The sequence below is a fragment of the Bombus huntii genome, chromosome 8 (genome assembly GCF_024542735.1).
Source record: "Bombus huntii isolate Logan2020A chromosome 8, iyBomHunt1.1, whole genome shotgun sequence".
Taxonomy (NCBI): Eukaryota; Metazoa; Arthropoda; class Insecta; order Hymenoptera; family Apidae; genus Bombus; species Bombus huntii.
The window spans coordinates 16,103,210-16,120,614 of NC_066245.1; the positions used below are offsets into that span (position 1 = coordinate 16,103,210).

At 38.1% G+C, this 17,405-nt stretch overlaps 1 protein-coding gene across 5 annotated transcripts in view; it reads right to left on the reverse strand.

The window, feature by feature from the left end:
- LOC126868415 (transcription factor AP-2-epsilon) overlaps window positions 1-17,405 on the reverse strand; it is a 201,251-nt gene that overhangs the window by 36,252 nt on the left and 147,594 nt on the right. For 4 of the 5 annotated variants that reach the window (XM_050623797.1, XM_050623798.1, XM_050623795.1 and 1 more), the window contains one exon: window positions 8,940-9,317. In XM_050623797.1, the coding sequence (XP_050479754.1) occupies window positions 8,940-9,317 (378 nt within the window). Of the gene's footprint in view, window positions 1-8,939; window positions 9,318-14,811; window positions 15,839-17,405 lie in introns of those variants that run through there. The other variant, XM_050623796.1, reaches the window with a different exon arrangement.

Consider the following 17,405-nt stretch of genomic DNA (forward strand, 5'->3'; position numbering starts at 1 on the left):
CGACGAGTAACTCATGATATAATCGCGTAGAAGCACGTAATGCAATAATGTTAGTCGAATCTTGATTCGCGCAACTTTTTGTTTCCTCTTCGTGAGGAATCGTTATACAGAAACTCTTCGGAGAATTTATAAAAATCAAATTGCGTGTGGTGAATTCGCGTGCGATTTTCGTGGAACGAGTTGCATTCAGCAGTATCAAGATTAACCATAAATCCATCCGGTGACATCGGGTTAATTTAATCAAAGTATAAATAAAATTTCAACAGATCTGATAATTCACCGAGGCGAACGTCCAATATTAAGACCAATTAAAAGCTGAGTAAATCCGGTATCGATTACGTAAATTACTCGGCAGCGCACTTTTAAGCGATATCACTCGTTCGACGAACCGGAGAAAAATTAAATTTATAAATCGCAATACCGACGGCATGTTTTCAAAAGCGTACACATTAAGAAGAAGACACAGTGTGAAGGTTGTAAACGATAACCATACCTGTTCATAAATATTTGTTTATTACCAGAGATCACATTTATTATTGTGATTCAGTACACACGTAGTTATATCATTGCCTACATAAATTATTATAATCAGTATTATAATAGGATGAGTAGATTAAAATTCAAAAGCGATGAAGCTTGATGTTTACGATCGTCGATTTTATACAGTAACCAAATATTATTTTTCAATGTTCACGCTTTGGCTAAGTATGCGTGATTACTCCTCCGTGAGATCCATGTAACTCTTTATTAATTGTTACTACCGAAAACGAATTGCATATTTTGATTAACGTTCGCGTACTTACAGGCGCGAAGTTGAAGTTTGTCTCTTATGTAAGAAACTATACGTACGTACTTACAGAGAAATATAGAGGGGAAAAAACGAAGACAATCTTCCAAGAATTGAAATACAAGGTAGATATATGTTCGGAATCTTAATCACATATAGCGAGAAAAACCAGAGATTTTATCTAGACTGCAAGTCGGCCGTGTCACAAATACGGTTGTATTACGAGCCCTTACCATTATTGTCGTACATCTTTTCTATGCGATCCACGCGATTCTCGCATCGAGAAGAAATCTCTGCGCACGTTTCTCCGATTTCTTTTCCAGATTGTTGGTTCTATTGTAATCGTTTTCTCCGTTACGACTATTCTAGATCGTGGCGATACGTTCGCTTTTAAATAGCGAATGGAATAGCGAATATGAAGCTTCGGTATACTAAGTATTTGATCTAGTGAACAAAGTCAAACAGTTCTAATGGTTTGAGATGTAATGGTGAGAAAATATGAGACGAAAGTAGCTAATACAAAGCCCAAAACGTAAAGCGATAATTTTATATTTACCAATGTAAGAGCAGGTACTACTTTCTCTTTGTGACTTTTTTTTGTTTCTTAGATACCCATTAATTATTGCTTCCTTCCGAGTAAAATGTTAGTCATCGTTTTACGACTGCGTAATTACAATCCTTTTCGGTAAAACAATTAAAATCTACTTTCGATGATACAGTCGTATATATGCTAATAAGTTCATAGTCCTATATATATTATACCTTAATGAATTTTAGATGAGTTTCATATCTTACCAAGTAAAAGTATTAGAAAGTCATTAAATAGGACTAACAAAGTATTATTTAAGTAATTTTAAACTATTTTTAAACCGTCGAATAAAATACACGAAATAAATGAATTCGATGACACTCAAGGATGTTCGCATACGAAGATTTTTATCTAGAAAGTAAAAACGATTATAGCCACTATACTAATGCAAATCACCCTACAATTTCTCACATCTAATTAACTACTTACAACATTCTTCATCACCCACCGGACACTGACATTAATATTAATACTCGAGAGTGGCAAATTAGCCGTACACCGTCGTCTCATCATGCAAACATGCTATCCCAAAAAAGCGCATGTACACCTATAACCTCATTTACATTTCAGCAGGCATAGGTTACCTAGCTCATTTATCAACATGAATGTCATAGCGACGTTGCAGATCCCGATTAGCGAAACTCGATGATGAACTTCGATGTGATCAATAGGTATGTGCATTCGATAAACATGAAATTGTTCAGTCTTATGGTATTTAATCTTAAAATCCAAACATTAATCAATACTTTTTTAACATGAACGTTCGTAAAATATTCGACTTTTTCCCAAATAACGTTGCAAATACTATAACTTCTTTAAAATCTCGGAAAATTGTAGGGTCTACGTGAAAGAAATAGCGACGAAAAAGATATTGAGCGAATCTTTGGAATTGCCTTTCACGATCGCAATGTTAGAAAGCAGAATTTGATAATGTAGATTGATTGCAAGAATATTGCAAATGAAATGTTGCATTAACGCAACGGTGCTCCGTAATGGGTTAATAAAAATAATAGAATCCCTTACGTGGTCAAGAATCGATAAAATACAAGCTAGAATTTTGTTAACTATAAAAATTACGACCGTTTTAGGGCTTAGGTCGCGAGTTGTCGTACATCGAAAATCGCACGATTCATCGTGTGCGATGTCCTGACCATTTAGAGCCCGGCTTTCACGCGACCAAAGAAATAGAAACGCGGTGCTAATTAACTCGGCTAAGTGGTCGAGCGCTACCTACCGGTATCTATCGACGGCCCGCGTTAGTTATAAATTGATGTAACCATGCCAGCCGACTAATGAGATGAAATGTGATCGCCTTTCTCTCGTTAAACGCCGCGGTGAGGTGAAGTCACGACGGTCGGCATTCGCGGTATCGATACTGATAAATGGGACCACGCCGCGGATATCACGGCGATCCCTTCTGATCGACGATCTAGCGAGTCTTTCCTCTTGTGTAATTCGACACACACACACACACACACACACACGCACACACTTACTTACACACATGCACGCCTTTACCTTCTCCTTGTTGTCATGTTAATCGAGATTCAGAGTTACGTAACATTTTTGCAGATAATACCTGTTATGCGAGGGAGCAAATATTTGATGTTCGGACCATTGCAAATTGGTGGTTGATGGAGTTTAAGGAAATGGAGGATGTTGAGGTTTGATTATATTGGCTGATGATTCGACAGAATGTTATATTAGTGGTGTAGACGTGTAATGAAATTGTTTGAGTACAAATAAAAAGTATATATTTTCTTTTCTTTGTTCTTTCAGACAATATAAAGATTTATGTTAAAGAAGAAGGTACTTTTATTGATTTAAGAAGAAAGCGAGTACGCATTCGAAATGAAGGAAAGTATGGTGTATCTGTTGCAGAAACTCTTTCGCAATAATATAATCGTAAATTCAATCAAAGAACAAGATAGTTTTAAACAATGAGGATTTTTATTGCAATTGTTTACTTTTTTCAATGCAATTTTTCAATCTCATAAGGTAAATATTCTTGTTGATAAAATGAGAAGAACGCATCTAGATTGTCATCATTGTTCCGTAACAACTCGATATTTAACTCTTCCCCGTGAGAAAGACGTCCCACAATGAGGCAGATTTTCTGAATCGTAAGATCCCTTATCGAAGAGGCTGTCACAAATTGTACTCTCTCGAGCATAAATGTGAGATTGTGAAGGGATTCAGACGAGATACTATAATTCAGTATAAAACGCGTGGGCTACGATGTATAGAGGAAGCACGAGGCTGCTCGTTTTCAAGGATAAAACTATTGGAATCGGCCGAACCACTTGCTTGATTATTGGCATTGTCGTCTCTTTTTCGGAAGCGTATCATCATCTGTTCTTTCTTCTTTGTAAAACGTTTCTCGTGAAATAGAACGCACACGATTTTATTTACATCGACTACAAACTTTGACTTCCATAGTTTTCAAATATGTATTAAACTCTCAGCACTAGTGTAAACATGATGATAAATTGTATGTTCGACACAGATTTTACGATCAATCAATTTACGCATACATTTATGCATAAATATATTTACGATGCAGATTGTGATACATATTTATGATACATTTATGGTATCTTAAGACACAAGTAATAATTATTTGAATCGTAATACGTTACATAAGAAAACTACAATTTTTAATTTTTCATTTTTGTCAACAAGATCTCCACCAAAGAAAACAGCTCTATCGATTTTTCTGCTCAACTGTAGACAACGTTATTCATTCGTCTACCTCTCGTTTCCCTTAATCATTTGACTAGAAACTACCGTATCATTGTTGTTCAGTTAGATCGAGTATGACGTAACATTAGTCATCGGCAGATGAAATGGCGTTTATTAATCGTTTTATCCAGTGATCGGTGATTTCCGATTACACGCCGATCCAATGTTACCTTGACGAGTTGGCCCCACGCGTTTATTCCGTACTTGATCCTGTAAATTTTTCACCGTGTCTCCCATGCAACGCAAGTTTCACATGTCACGTAAACGAGAAAGCAAATTAAAACCAAAAGAACAGGGTGGAGAAATCGTTTACCTCTTTTACGCATCTCCGATACAGTCTTAAGGATTGCAGCGCTTGGCATATTTCAGTCAAAGTAAACGCGTCCCTGGCATTCTCCCCGAGGGAATGCCAAAGGTCAGCCGAAAATTTAATAAGTAAATTACTCGAGGGAGGGCAACGAACGCGATGGTTCAAGAGGGTGGCCCATTCCCAAAATATTAGAATGCATCGCAGCTGAAAGAAACCGTAGACGAAGGAAATAACAAAAATATTTCATCCATCCAATTTTTCTAATCGTATATGACTTTGTAACGATATAAATGTATAATTAAGCTTGGAAGTAGGCAATTTATATTCCATGGTAATCTATTTGGGATACAGGAAATGTGATTTAAAGGAACCTTCGCTGAACTTTCACTTTTTTTTACACGCGATAGGATGTAGAACAGTTTCCAATTTTTTTTTCTATCGCAAGATTAATAACTTTTGAATTATAGTAATTAAGACAATGACGAAGGAGTCGTTAATTTTTTAGATTTGATAATCTAGTCCATATATAATTACGTGCTTTCGAACCCTCAAAGTGGTTTCGAACGGCGTGTCCCCTTAAAGCTGTCGAAGCATAATCTCGCATCGTTGTCGTTCTCGATGCTCGTGGCAGAGATACCGAACCGAAAACTCTAAGGGTGACGCGAGTCGACGCATAGTCATCGCGGCAAGTTCCCTAACTACGATCAACTATGCAAGACGCCGTTACTGCGTATAGTTTGGGAAAGGAGTTTGAGACTTTGTGCCCCGTCTACAACTATCTTCTCTCCTAGCAGACCGAAAGTCTTCTGGAACCATGGTAATCGCGTAACTTTACGGAAATTTCGCTATGCCTGCTTTAAGATTTTATCATCCTTGAAATAAGGCTTTCAATTAATCATTCGTAATTGATGTCTTTAAGGGTGAATTCATTATCATCGGTGAAGATTTACTTTCTATTGTCCAGAAGAAAACAAAATTTACAGTAACATGTAGGATAAATAGTGAAAGTGAGCGATAAAAGTTTATCGAAGGATGTGCTCAATATTTTATTATGCTCGCGAATCGCGAGATTGAATCGATGTTAGGTTTCATTGAGAACAAGATCGGCCACCCTCCTTTGAAGAATGCGCTTTAGGCAAACCAAGATAGGCTACAAGGGGTTGTACTGCTCGAAATAATCGATATTTCAATCTCGTAGGTCGGCAAAATATTTTAAAGCCGACTTTCTAGTGGAACATTCTACATATTTACAAATATCAATATGAAACGAATTTGCTTTGTAACATTCCATAAAAATTAAATAATATGTTATTCTGCATTTTCCTATTGTACATAATCCATTCTTTCATAATTCGTTATTTTCAGCTAATTGTACCAATTTGACTTGTATAATAAACATCGACGATAAAAAATAAATCGTGATTATGAAGTTGCTGTTAACAAAATGAAATTAACGAGTCCGTGCATTTGTAATAGCTTTACTAAATAAATTTCAATCCGAACGTAATTGTGAATTCCTAACGTCTTCTTCGCCAATATCAAAGTACATTTTTGCTCGTGTTTTACTCGTTTTACGAGACGTAAAATAAATAATTTTCGATACAGAATTTCAGGCTCGCAATACGAGACTGCATATGGCGCAGACAGATGCGTTAAACCGAACCCGCTTTTCTGTTCTTCTGGCCAGTTTCGATCTGTGCGAAACTAAACGTATTCTTCGGCCGCGTGTCGAATTTCGTCGAACCTGGTCTTTTTTGCGCGAACGTCACACGACACCTATGGAAACCGCCCAAAACATAATCCACAGCGTGGTTTACGCGCGTCCCCCCGCTGTAATTAGGGTGATACTTTCATAAAAGCTATTGGGGTAAGGTGTACCGCAAATACTATTATCGCGAGTATTATTAGAGGTCTGAAGTTGCCCCTAAATACGTGGTAGTACGGTGTTCCGTTACTATGAGCAAAGGCGCGTTATACTCCGCGTGAATTTGTTTGGGAATCTAGATCCTTCAAATAATACACTTGCTTTTAATGATTAAATCAAGCTTGTAAATCACAATCTGAATCAAGCCTTAGATAATTATCGATTACAATAAAAATATATTCTATTATTGAATATCTCGCAAGAAGGTACAAAAAATAATATGTGATATGTCGTGCACGTTTTGATTTGTAATTCTGACAAACGTGTTACAAACACGAACTACTTATCCTAACTAAAAAAAAAAAAAAAAAAAAGAAAAAATAATTAACAATTTCTAAACGCTTCACAAACTTGATCTTAAAAGAACTCACAAGCAAGATCATCATCTCACAAGTCTTCCTCCTTTAACCCATCCGTAAACCCGTCGAACTATCGGTAGACAGTCAATGCTTGTCCAAATACAGCCGAGGGAATAAATTTTCTACTTTACGGAAATAGACCGCGTCTACCCAGGAAGACCGCGACTATGCCACAACTAAGCCACACTCGTCCACGTACTTACGATTCCCGCTAGAACAAACAATACTCTCGCACTTCTTTAAACAAAAAGCCCGCTGCGGGTATACTTAACATGGAGCTGTTCTCTGCGTATTCAACGTGCGACGGTTAGACGGTGAAGCGGAGAGAGACGATTGAAAACAGGCAAGAAACCACACGATCCATCCGTAAACCAGAAAAATCCAACTAATCGGGAACAAAACGTTACGTTGATCCTCGACTTCCTGCTGGCCGGTTCTTCTGACTGGCCGAGAGTCGATCGTTTCTTTCGAGTTACGTTAATACCTGACCAGGCTATCCCACCCATCGGAGCGAGGACAGGCACGCATAACCGTGGCAAATGCAAATGTCGCGCGTCTCGACTCCTCGCGTGCTCTTCGTGGGATCAACGATCGTAATCACCGATGTCACGGGCCGACTTATTGGTCGCGATACGTCTAATAGATCGATAGCCGGCCATTATTACGCATCCCCCTGCTGTTCAACCGCCAGCGGCCCATCCTACAAATAACACGCCGCGTACCTTTTCTAATGAGCTAGCCGGACGTGCACGTGACCGGATCTTCGCGCGCTTCGATTTTACGCGCAAACCCCCAGGATGATCTTGACGACCAAACGACCGTGTTTCCGCGAGAACACGAACGCGTTTCAGAATCATCGTTTATCAGTTTACTTCGAAATAGATTTTGTTTTATCGATGATTAGTGTACTATTGTTTCGGCAATTATTACAGTTAATAAGTGGTGTTTAATTTGATGCAGGGTATGGTTACATTGGGTCTTGGAACTTCTGTTTCTATTATATTTGTCCTATTCTTATTTGTATATAGTGGAAATCCATTTATATGGACTTGTTAGCAGACAGATATGTAATTTATGTAATAGAAGTTTCTACGCCTTATGATTTTTCATCCATACATTGTAGTAGGAATTCACGTTCAGACAAATAGATTTAACCAGCAAGAATTCATTTAATCAAACACTAACTATAATTTCGTTCGTATAAGTGAAACTCATATAAACGGTGTTTTTGTTGTTATAGAATGTGAGAAGCGATAGGCAAGTTTTGAAAGTTTATATAGTAAAACACTAGCACCTAAAAAATCTGTAGTATATTTAATTGACGAAGATAATGTTTATGAATATTTACTCGATACAGACTGAGATAAATCGCTAAATTGAGAAAAATGTTAATTAAATATAAATAATTAATAGACAATTTTAAGATATACGTAATATCTGGTCGTTTAAGAATTAATGCGAATATTTAATTCCGACGTCGATTTTCTACGATGGTATAAGTCTTTCATTTTTTAATAGGACAAAGATATTAATTACCATAACTATATACGGCAAATGGCATTTACCGTACACTACCGTAGGATCATAACAAATGCGATGATGGGAAAGCGATAAAGTTTCAGAATGTATATATGCACATACATTAGTAATCTGTTAATGTAATGTAATTATAGTCTTTACTATAGAAAATAGTTACGCGTGTATTTGAAATAAAATTTTATCTCGCAAACATTTTGAAACACAATAAACTAAAGACAGTTTTTCTCGGTACTCACTACGTATTCTGATACAGTGAATTATTGCAATTATGATTCGATGAGGACGAACGATGAAACATCGCTGCAATTTTCTACCGATCACGCTACGCGATTCAGCATACTTAGATATTCATATTTTAATGATGCAATATACAAGAGCGTGTTATCTTCCTAGTGAAAACATAAATACGTTGAATCGTAAAATATTATTAATGGAAAATTTCAACAATGTTATATCTATCGTTTGCACACGATGCGAGATTGGACCTAATCTTACGATCTAACTTAATTTTTATTTCGTTCTGGAGATGCTTCGTATTTCTTTCACGTTATAAACGTCTTAAAATCGATCAAAACACTCCTAATAATAAACAGATTTATACTTGTAAGCTGAACTGATTGACGACTGTGGTTGACTTCAGGGACGAAAGGGTTAAAACCTACTAATAACTCATCGAAGCGATTACTCACCACATGAATGCCCTCTGCGTCCCTCCTGAGATCACCACTCCTCTGGCCAGCCGTGACAGCGGCACTCAAGTGATTATAGTGATGTTGATGCAACGTGTTGAGCGTCTGCGTGTATGGATCGCCGACGAGGTAATCGAGATGTTGTGGCTGGCCAAGACCCGGATGTTGAGGGCTCGCCGGCGCATGATGATGCGAAGGGAACGGGGGTGGAAAGTACGGTGGTTGAAAGTCGGAGGCGGTAGGCAACGATGCGCCCCCGTGATGGGGCATCCCACTGCCGTTTCCATTGCCTCTGTGACCGTGGTGATGGGCGCCGGAATACGGCGAAGAATTTCCACCGCCCAGCGAGGAAATACCCCCGTGACCAGTTAATCGGTCCTGTTCACAGAAAAATTCATTCATTAATATATATATATATATATATTACAAAATATGTTAGATACTTGCTGTCGTAAAAAGTATTTTGGAATATCTTATGGTAGAGCTCAGACATTTTACTCTTTTCGTAGCTTACTCGTACGGTTTTTCTATAATTCACTCAGTTTACGCTGTTATCATTCTCCATCGCATTTTTAAATTTTAATCCCTTAACTAAAAATCCGTTCAAACACCAGCTGCAATTTGTTTGTGGTTAGACGGACTGATTTATGTAGTAGCGCTTAAAGGATTAAAATTTTCTCTCGTGAGCAAGTTCAATTGTTTCCAACAACGTCATATATAGGGGCACATCAAAAGAAAAAGAAACGCAGGGAATAAAAAGTAATAACCATAATAAAAGCGAGCAGAGATACGCGCGTTCTTCGACACACATTCACGTTCGTCGTCGACCGTAACTTTCGCCGCTATTAAAAAATTGCTGGCCACCAGTAATTGCGGTGACTAATGTGCGCTGGTATCGAGAGAGAAGAAAAGAAAAAAAAATCATGTCAGCGGCGTTGGAGGTCTGCCATTACTATAAACGACGGGTATATGGAACAGTGGCGCTTATTTCTCGAAGGTGGTGAACATAAATGCGAATAAATACTATACAAATCTTTTGGCACATAACGTAACGAAAATAACTTGGGGACGGAATATAGGCGTGGTATATATCTTTCTTCAGGAAATCATATGAGAGTTAAACGAGCGACACCGACCACCAAGCTCTCGATAACGCGATAAAGTGTTATTAGGAGTGATAAGCGACCACGAGGAAAACTTGTCGCTTGATCATGAACGTCGCTTCTTTCAGGCACTCATAAATCGATAGCGATTTCCTTCATTCGGTCGTGCAATTTTCGATAATTTATCCTGCATCAAACTATAACGGATGACACGAATAAGAAAGTTTATTTGAAATTCTTTGGACAGTGGCAGGTGAATAAAATGTATCAATTTTTAAAACATGAAAGAGCATGCGACGAGGCCGCTTTTATAAACGTTTCGTAATTCTTCGTGTGTGTGTGTGCGTGTATGTGTGTGTATGAGGAGTAAGTTTTTAGTTTAATTAAATTAAATTTGTTGTCTTGTACTCTGACATTGCAATTTTCGATGGTCCAATAAGATTAATTACCAAACTAAATGATTAAGATAACTTAACTGGTCAGATAATTTATATTTCTGACGTGACAATTTATTTACCCAGAAACTCCATGCTTTACAATGTAACATCTACATGTAAAATATACTATGTCATACTTATATCGTAAAGACCTAAATTATAGATTGAGCTAAAATTAATTCGCTTACTTTTTACGTTTTAATTGCGTATCTAAAGACGTTTTCGATTAAGAAACAACCTACTTAACATATTCGATAAAAATTCAGTAAAATTGGTTTCTATCGTGCATTTGAATAGTCTTCCTTTCTTATAAAAGTATGCTTCCACTAAAATTAACACGTTCAGAAGAATTACTTCAGAATTGAGAGACAGAAGCTTCCGGTACGTCGTAGAAAAGGATAAAATTACAGTGTTCGAACGTTGTTATAGAAAGTTCATAAATCTTCTATAATCACTTTACATTGGCATTAAGTGGGCTTAGGAATTTTACGAGTAAATAATTATTGTTTGGGACTGATTATCAATTTTCAATTATTTTAGATATAGTCGTTTCCGATATTTTCTTCGAATACATCTTTCTAATTTCTGTTCAACGCTGTTACAAAATTTCGATAAACATCTTCGTGTTAAAAGCTAGGCATATCAGAATCTCTACGAACTATCGACTGCATGAAATATCAGTCACAAATCGCAAGATCATCGAAGCAAATTGCTGAGCTGTGATTAAGCATGTTTCACCTTTGAAAATATAGCGAACTGTATGTACAAATGTACTTTTCAGTCTGCATAATTGGTTGAAACGAAATGAAAGGAAATATTATTATGTGATTATTGATAGACCTAGGATAATCAAAAATATATTTATAGTTTACAAATCAGTAACTAAATATTTTGAAAATTCCACAAGTATTAGCAAACTAAGCGTTTAATAAAAACTCTATTCGCTTATCTTTAAACTAATTTTTTTTTAACATTACGAAATTTCGTTTTTCGCTAGAACACAGGTAATGTATTTTCAAAATCAAAACTCAAAATTCGAATCATACGACCGGACAATGCACAAACAGAATCCACGTTCGTTATTTCCAAAATTACGACGCTTTTGCACGGATTCCAAAATTTTTCGCTCGATGAAAACGGAACCCAATCTGGTCCACGTGATCTTTCGATGGAACGATTACGCGATATTATTCAGGTAGATAGTATCGATCTGTGATGTATCTGAATATCGGCAGAAAGGCTTTCTATAGACATTATACCGGTGCAAGCCATTAGGTTTCTGTTCTGGTGATACGATCTCGAACATCTCTATAAGCAACGAAGGGCCAACGCGTGTACCTTTTTTCCTATTCACACGACGGTCCATTTGGATGTCACTTGTCGATTCTAATTATATAAGGCAATTTAAAAGCGAATGCCACTCGTGAATGAGATGAATTTTACTTAATGGTAGTGTACGTTCATCTACACGATGATTATACGCTATTGATTAGAAACTTTGTGAAGACTTGTTCAGACATAAAGTCGTCAGAAATATATATTAGTATACTCTTAAATAATATTTTGACTTCGAACATTTCAAAGCTGTGGTATCACCAAACCAAACCGAAAGACAACAAGCGGTATAACATTTGATCTCTTCGCTAATTTCATCCCTAAGAACATTTTTCAAGAAAGACTTTCGAACGTTACAGATAAAGTATTTGATAAGCATACTATCCATGCAGGGTGAGGTATGGATCGCGACCCAACAGTAGGAAGAATTCGATTATCGAGAAAACTGTTCGTAACGGAATTTAACGATGGTAGGTCGAAAATTGAGTGGAACGACCCGTTATAAAAGGGAACTCTCACTTGGCCAAATACCATAATCTGGCCTAATCTGCCCGATACCGACGTTTAATGAGACAAAATTCAGCTTTGTCGCTTTCCAAGTCGCTTTCCAAATCGTTATTTCGAAATCTATGGCGGGTAGACAGGGCCTGGGTCATTGCAACAGACCGTTGTACCTCGTTTTATTCCGTACGAAATATTTGTCGTCGTTTAACGAGCCGCGTCGTTACGAACCCGTGCACAAGTACCGTTTCATCTTCGATGCCAAACGGAGCCCCATTAAGGCGTATTTCAATTTGCAATAATGTTTGTTACTCGACCATTATAGGTTTGACTTTCACGTGTCTGGTCCACGTTCCAAACGGACACGCGTCATCAATTTCTTACGTAGTTAAACATCTGATTTGAATATATCGGACAGTTAAATTTTCCCATTTAAATAAGATCATCGAGAGAACGTTTCGATTCGTATTGTTGTCGTGAATCCAAGAGGATTATTATCGTTACGGCTTTATATTCGTCGTACATATTTCCATTTCCTTGAGAATTATCTGCGGACAGCGTGTACAACAAACTGTTCGTCGTGCAGGATAGCTTAATCCAAAATTGGATGCGACGTTTCGCGTATTCGGAAAGAATATACGTAAACGCGATCGCACACGGAGAAATGATTTAAAGAAACGTAAAAGTTGCAGTCGGATAGTGAATCGAATTTACAAGCACGGTATTATACAGACATTATACAAGATAGAAGGATCAAATAGGCAAATGCGGGAACCGTTTCTCGTGGAGCTGCGGAAGAGACAGTAATTACAAGGCTAGAAAAATACGACGATACCAATAAATTTTAAAGAAATAGTCGCAACAATAATATTCCAGTTACTGTCTGTTTCCAAGTAATCTCGTGGATTCAACTTCCTCGCTGAATAATTAACTCGAATGCCGGTTATTCGCCGAATCGTGTCCTTTGAAAGCGTAAAAATCATTTTAGTATTGGTTCGATACCGACATAAGGCTGTAGAAGATTGATCGAAGCGAAGAAAGTAATGTAAGAAGTCAGGAACTACATAGATCGTGGCGCAAAAAAAAGACGACGATCGTTTAATAACAAGCTCGATCAAAACGATCTGACACGATACACGCATAAAATTTCGGCTGGAGAGCAACCTGCAAACGACCGATTCATTTCACAAGACGCATAGCCGAACTTTCCAGCTGAGATCGCTATTGATAAGGTCGGGAGAAATCGTCCTTCTTGCCACATATGACATGTAGACAATTAATAACCAATAAGTCGGCCCCGTGTCGAAATCGACAGATCGTAGATTACGAATAAATAACTAGAAAAGAAATTAACCGTGTTGAACGTTTGTGAGAACTCTCCAACATTTTTTTATTTACTGTATCGTTCTTAACCTTCGATAGCGGTAGGTAACCTGAATAATATATATATTATGCAATTATACTATTCCATTGTCACTAATTTAGTTTCATTTTCATTGTCAAAATAATGAAACTGATATTTATGATAATTTCCTTTTTACAAGCCAAAAGAAATTCATTATAGAACGTCAACACGTTTTATGAAATACTTTGATAGAATTCTAAATGTGAATGAAAAAATTATTTATATTAGAAGATTTAACTAGATAGAAATAGTACCTAATCTTTAACACTTTGATTTTCTGCTACGCCTACTTGTTCGACGATTACGGCTACGAGTATTTTTATTGCGCAGTGAAAGTTTTATTTCTACCAACTATCATAGGATCACGTATCATGGAGAGTATTAACTTGAAGATCGTAGGCGATAGATATATGGAAAGAGTTTGAGATTCAATTGCTCAAAAGTCTAATACAAGTATCTGTTTTCATTACTAAATTTCACGATTGATTCTACTAATATCGATTGGATCGTAAGAAAAATATTTGTTTTACGATGGTGATTGTGAACTACGTTATAGTATGAATTACTCTTTACGTTTTATCGAGATTGAAGCTGATTGAAATATATTCTACGATGCAGTTTCGTGCAAATTCGAGTTAATGGTGAATTATGTTTTCATATATTTTTAATACATTACTCAAGCGTGATCAGTGCATGAATAATGCTTCGAAGAAACTCTGCTCAAACAACTTGCTTCTCTTCGAGTAACGAAATTGGATATAATTTGTATCTTTTCATAGATAAATAGATGATTAATCGCAAAATTGATTGCTATCGTCGCTACGCTTTTATAATCTACATAATTACACTAGCTTTTTTCCTCGCAAACGTTTAAATTTCATCTGTTATAAACACGAATAATTGCACTTGGTTATCGCATCGAAAACACTATTAATAAAATAATCTCCATCCAAAATCGCTAGATGACGGAACTATCTTAGAAAAATCAGTGCTTGCATAAATTTCATCTGCTTCAGATCATTAAAGGTATGCATTCGATATTAAGAATGAATCGAGCACAGAAAATCATAGGATTTTCAACGAAAACGCACCTCGACCTCGATCACCGTGGTCATGTCAACGTGCGGCGCGTAACAGAGCGCCAGCTTGTCCGCTGTCGGCGCTTCCGTTCGCGGCGGGAACATCCCTAGGATCTCCAGTTTGTCGGTTCCAGTGCCAGATCCGTTACAATCGCTAGATCGCTCGCGATAATCACTTTCGAGCACTATTTCCTCCTGCACATCACACAATCACGATTCGTTGTCATCTGTGCACCACTTCGCGACGATTGTCGTTTTTTAAACACACTGTGCACTGTGATGGTTCACTATGGTGGTCTCCTTCAACCAATAGGGTAACAACTAAGTTTCTCGTTTCATCGAAAAGCGATACTGTTACAAAAGATTTAAACTGTAGGGCACCGAGTGCAACTGCGTTCCCTTCATTGCTCGAAAAGTATTTTAATGTTCGAGAGTAAATTGTAGATTCAGAAGAAAAAGCAAAGATAGCTTGATCGAATGATAAGTAACGTTAAATATCATTTCTATGGTTTCACGAGAGAAACAAGCAAAACCAGGCACCCTTGGCCGCGAATTTACCAACCAATCATCGCATCAAAGGCATCAGCCTCCAGCCAAGAATCGTTGCCCGTCGCAAGCGGAACGAGTGAGCGGACACGCGCGAGCTCGTGCATGGTCGCTTTTCGAGGATCGTTCGCGCATCAATTTCGAGGGTCGCGTGAACGCATTCGACCACCTCGTCGTTGCTCCAACAGACGTCGAGTCCTTGCAGGCACCACGCCGCGGGGAGAAGTCAGAAAACGCGAGCAGAGAGCCAGAAGGCGAAAGATACCGAAAGACCGCGAGAGAAAAGTCAAAAGTTCCGTCGTTCGTAGGCTTTTGTCGGATGAAGGCGAGCCGATGCGAAAGAGAACAGCTGATCGGCTGATCGAGCGTCGTGTTGCGGCCGACCGACTGAACGACGGGGACGACGGCTCGCCGTACGAAAGTATAGCTAAGAGCCGTGTGCCAGCACGACGAGAGGACGAAATGGGAGGTGGTACGATGTGCTCTTACCGAGAGCTACTACTACTACTACTACTATACCACCACCGGCAGCCACCACCACCAGCGACACGGGCGTCGTCGTCGGCAGCTGTGCACCACCACCACCGCCACCACCATCGCCGCCTTAAGAACTCTGCCCTACCAGACCTCTGGCCTACGAGCGCCAAGGATAGGAGAACGGAAAGGAGAGAGACTCTCGTTTGTGCACGCGTACAGACGACGACCGAAATTTCGCCCGAGGATACGCGCCACCACGTGCAACTACTCCTAGAGCTGCCCCACCAGACGATCGAGCGGCTACGATCCACGAGGGGACGTCCCATGACCGAACGAATAGGAGAGATACCTCGCGGCCTCGCGCGACGCTACCAACGACGCTACGAACCACGTGAGTCGGCACTCCCCGATCGACACGGGACCCTCTACGCGGTCTAACCAGAGCTCAGAACTTTGGCATGCAAGTTTTTAACCCCTGTTGAACTTGTTCCCTTAGTCGTTGTAAGAGTGACGTGATTTTGAGTTACGAAAAGTATTTCATTTGCTTTATGAAAAGCAAGGTATTTCTAGTTTGACACGAACAATAGTAATATTTCATCGTTTCGACGGGAGAACATTTGGACATCTATGACAAAAAGTAATACATCATATTATAGACAAGTTAATCAACTAGTAACGGAACGTTATATATATATATATAAATAGAGGATTCACATTTTAAATCATAAAATTCTTGTTGCCAGTAGGGATACAGAAAAATGATTAAGCAACATCGGAGTACATAATTAGATTCGCACAGCGACGAAGCAACAGGAAGATTCTCTCTATCAAAACTTTTGTGTTCATAGTACATTAATAATTGATCTAACGCTTTCTGATTGAATGAAACGATGCTAAATCATATAAGTATTCCTTTTGAAAAATAGAAGCGAATTTCCTGTTCTCCCTTCACAAAACCGGGTTTTATTAAAAACCAGCTAAAATTCAAGCTATTTCGTGTTCACATGGATTATAAGGATACTCCAGGAGGATATTTTTATTTCAGATTCACTTCGTTTGAAATAAATGATATTCTCATTAGGTATTTATTATGTATAATAAGGAAACATCGTTAACTCGAAGTAACGAATTAAGGGGAATTCTTAATTGATATAATAAAATTATAGACCATTACTTTCAAATTTACTATGTAAATTATCTAATTTTAAACGAAACGAGAATGCACTATTTCACCGTAGAAACTTCCGCAATACAATCTATAAAACTCGGACGGTTTCTTTATTAGAATAAAGATTCCAATTCCCAATGCAGATTAATCCCTTGATGAAATTCAAACATACGTTGATAATTACGCTTAACAGTGACATTCAAATTGTAATGTCGCTCTTATCGAATCACGGTCGTCTTGGATATATCGTGATATATTGTATAAAAGATATTTATTGCTACAAGAGACTAGATCGTGACACCCGATAACGGGGAGATTCGTTATCGTATTCGGCTCCTCACCGCGGGAGGTGAACGTATTAATTAAACGGCGGCCAGAAATGGGTCCCCGGTACGTCTCCAGCCGCTTTTCCGTC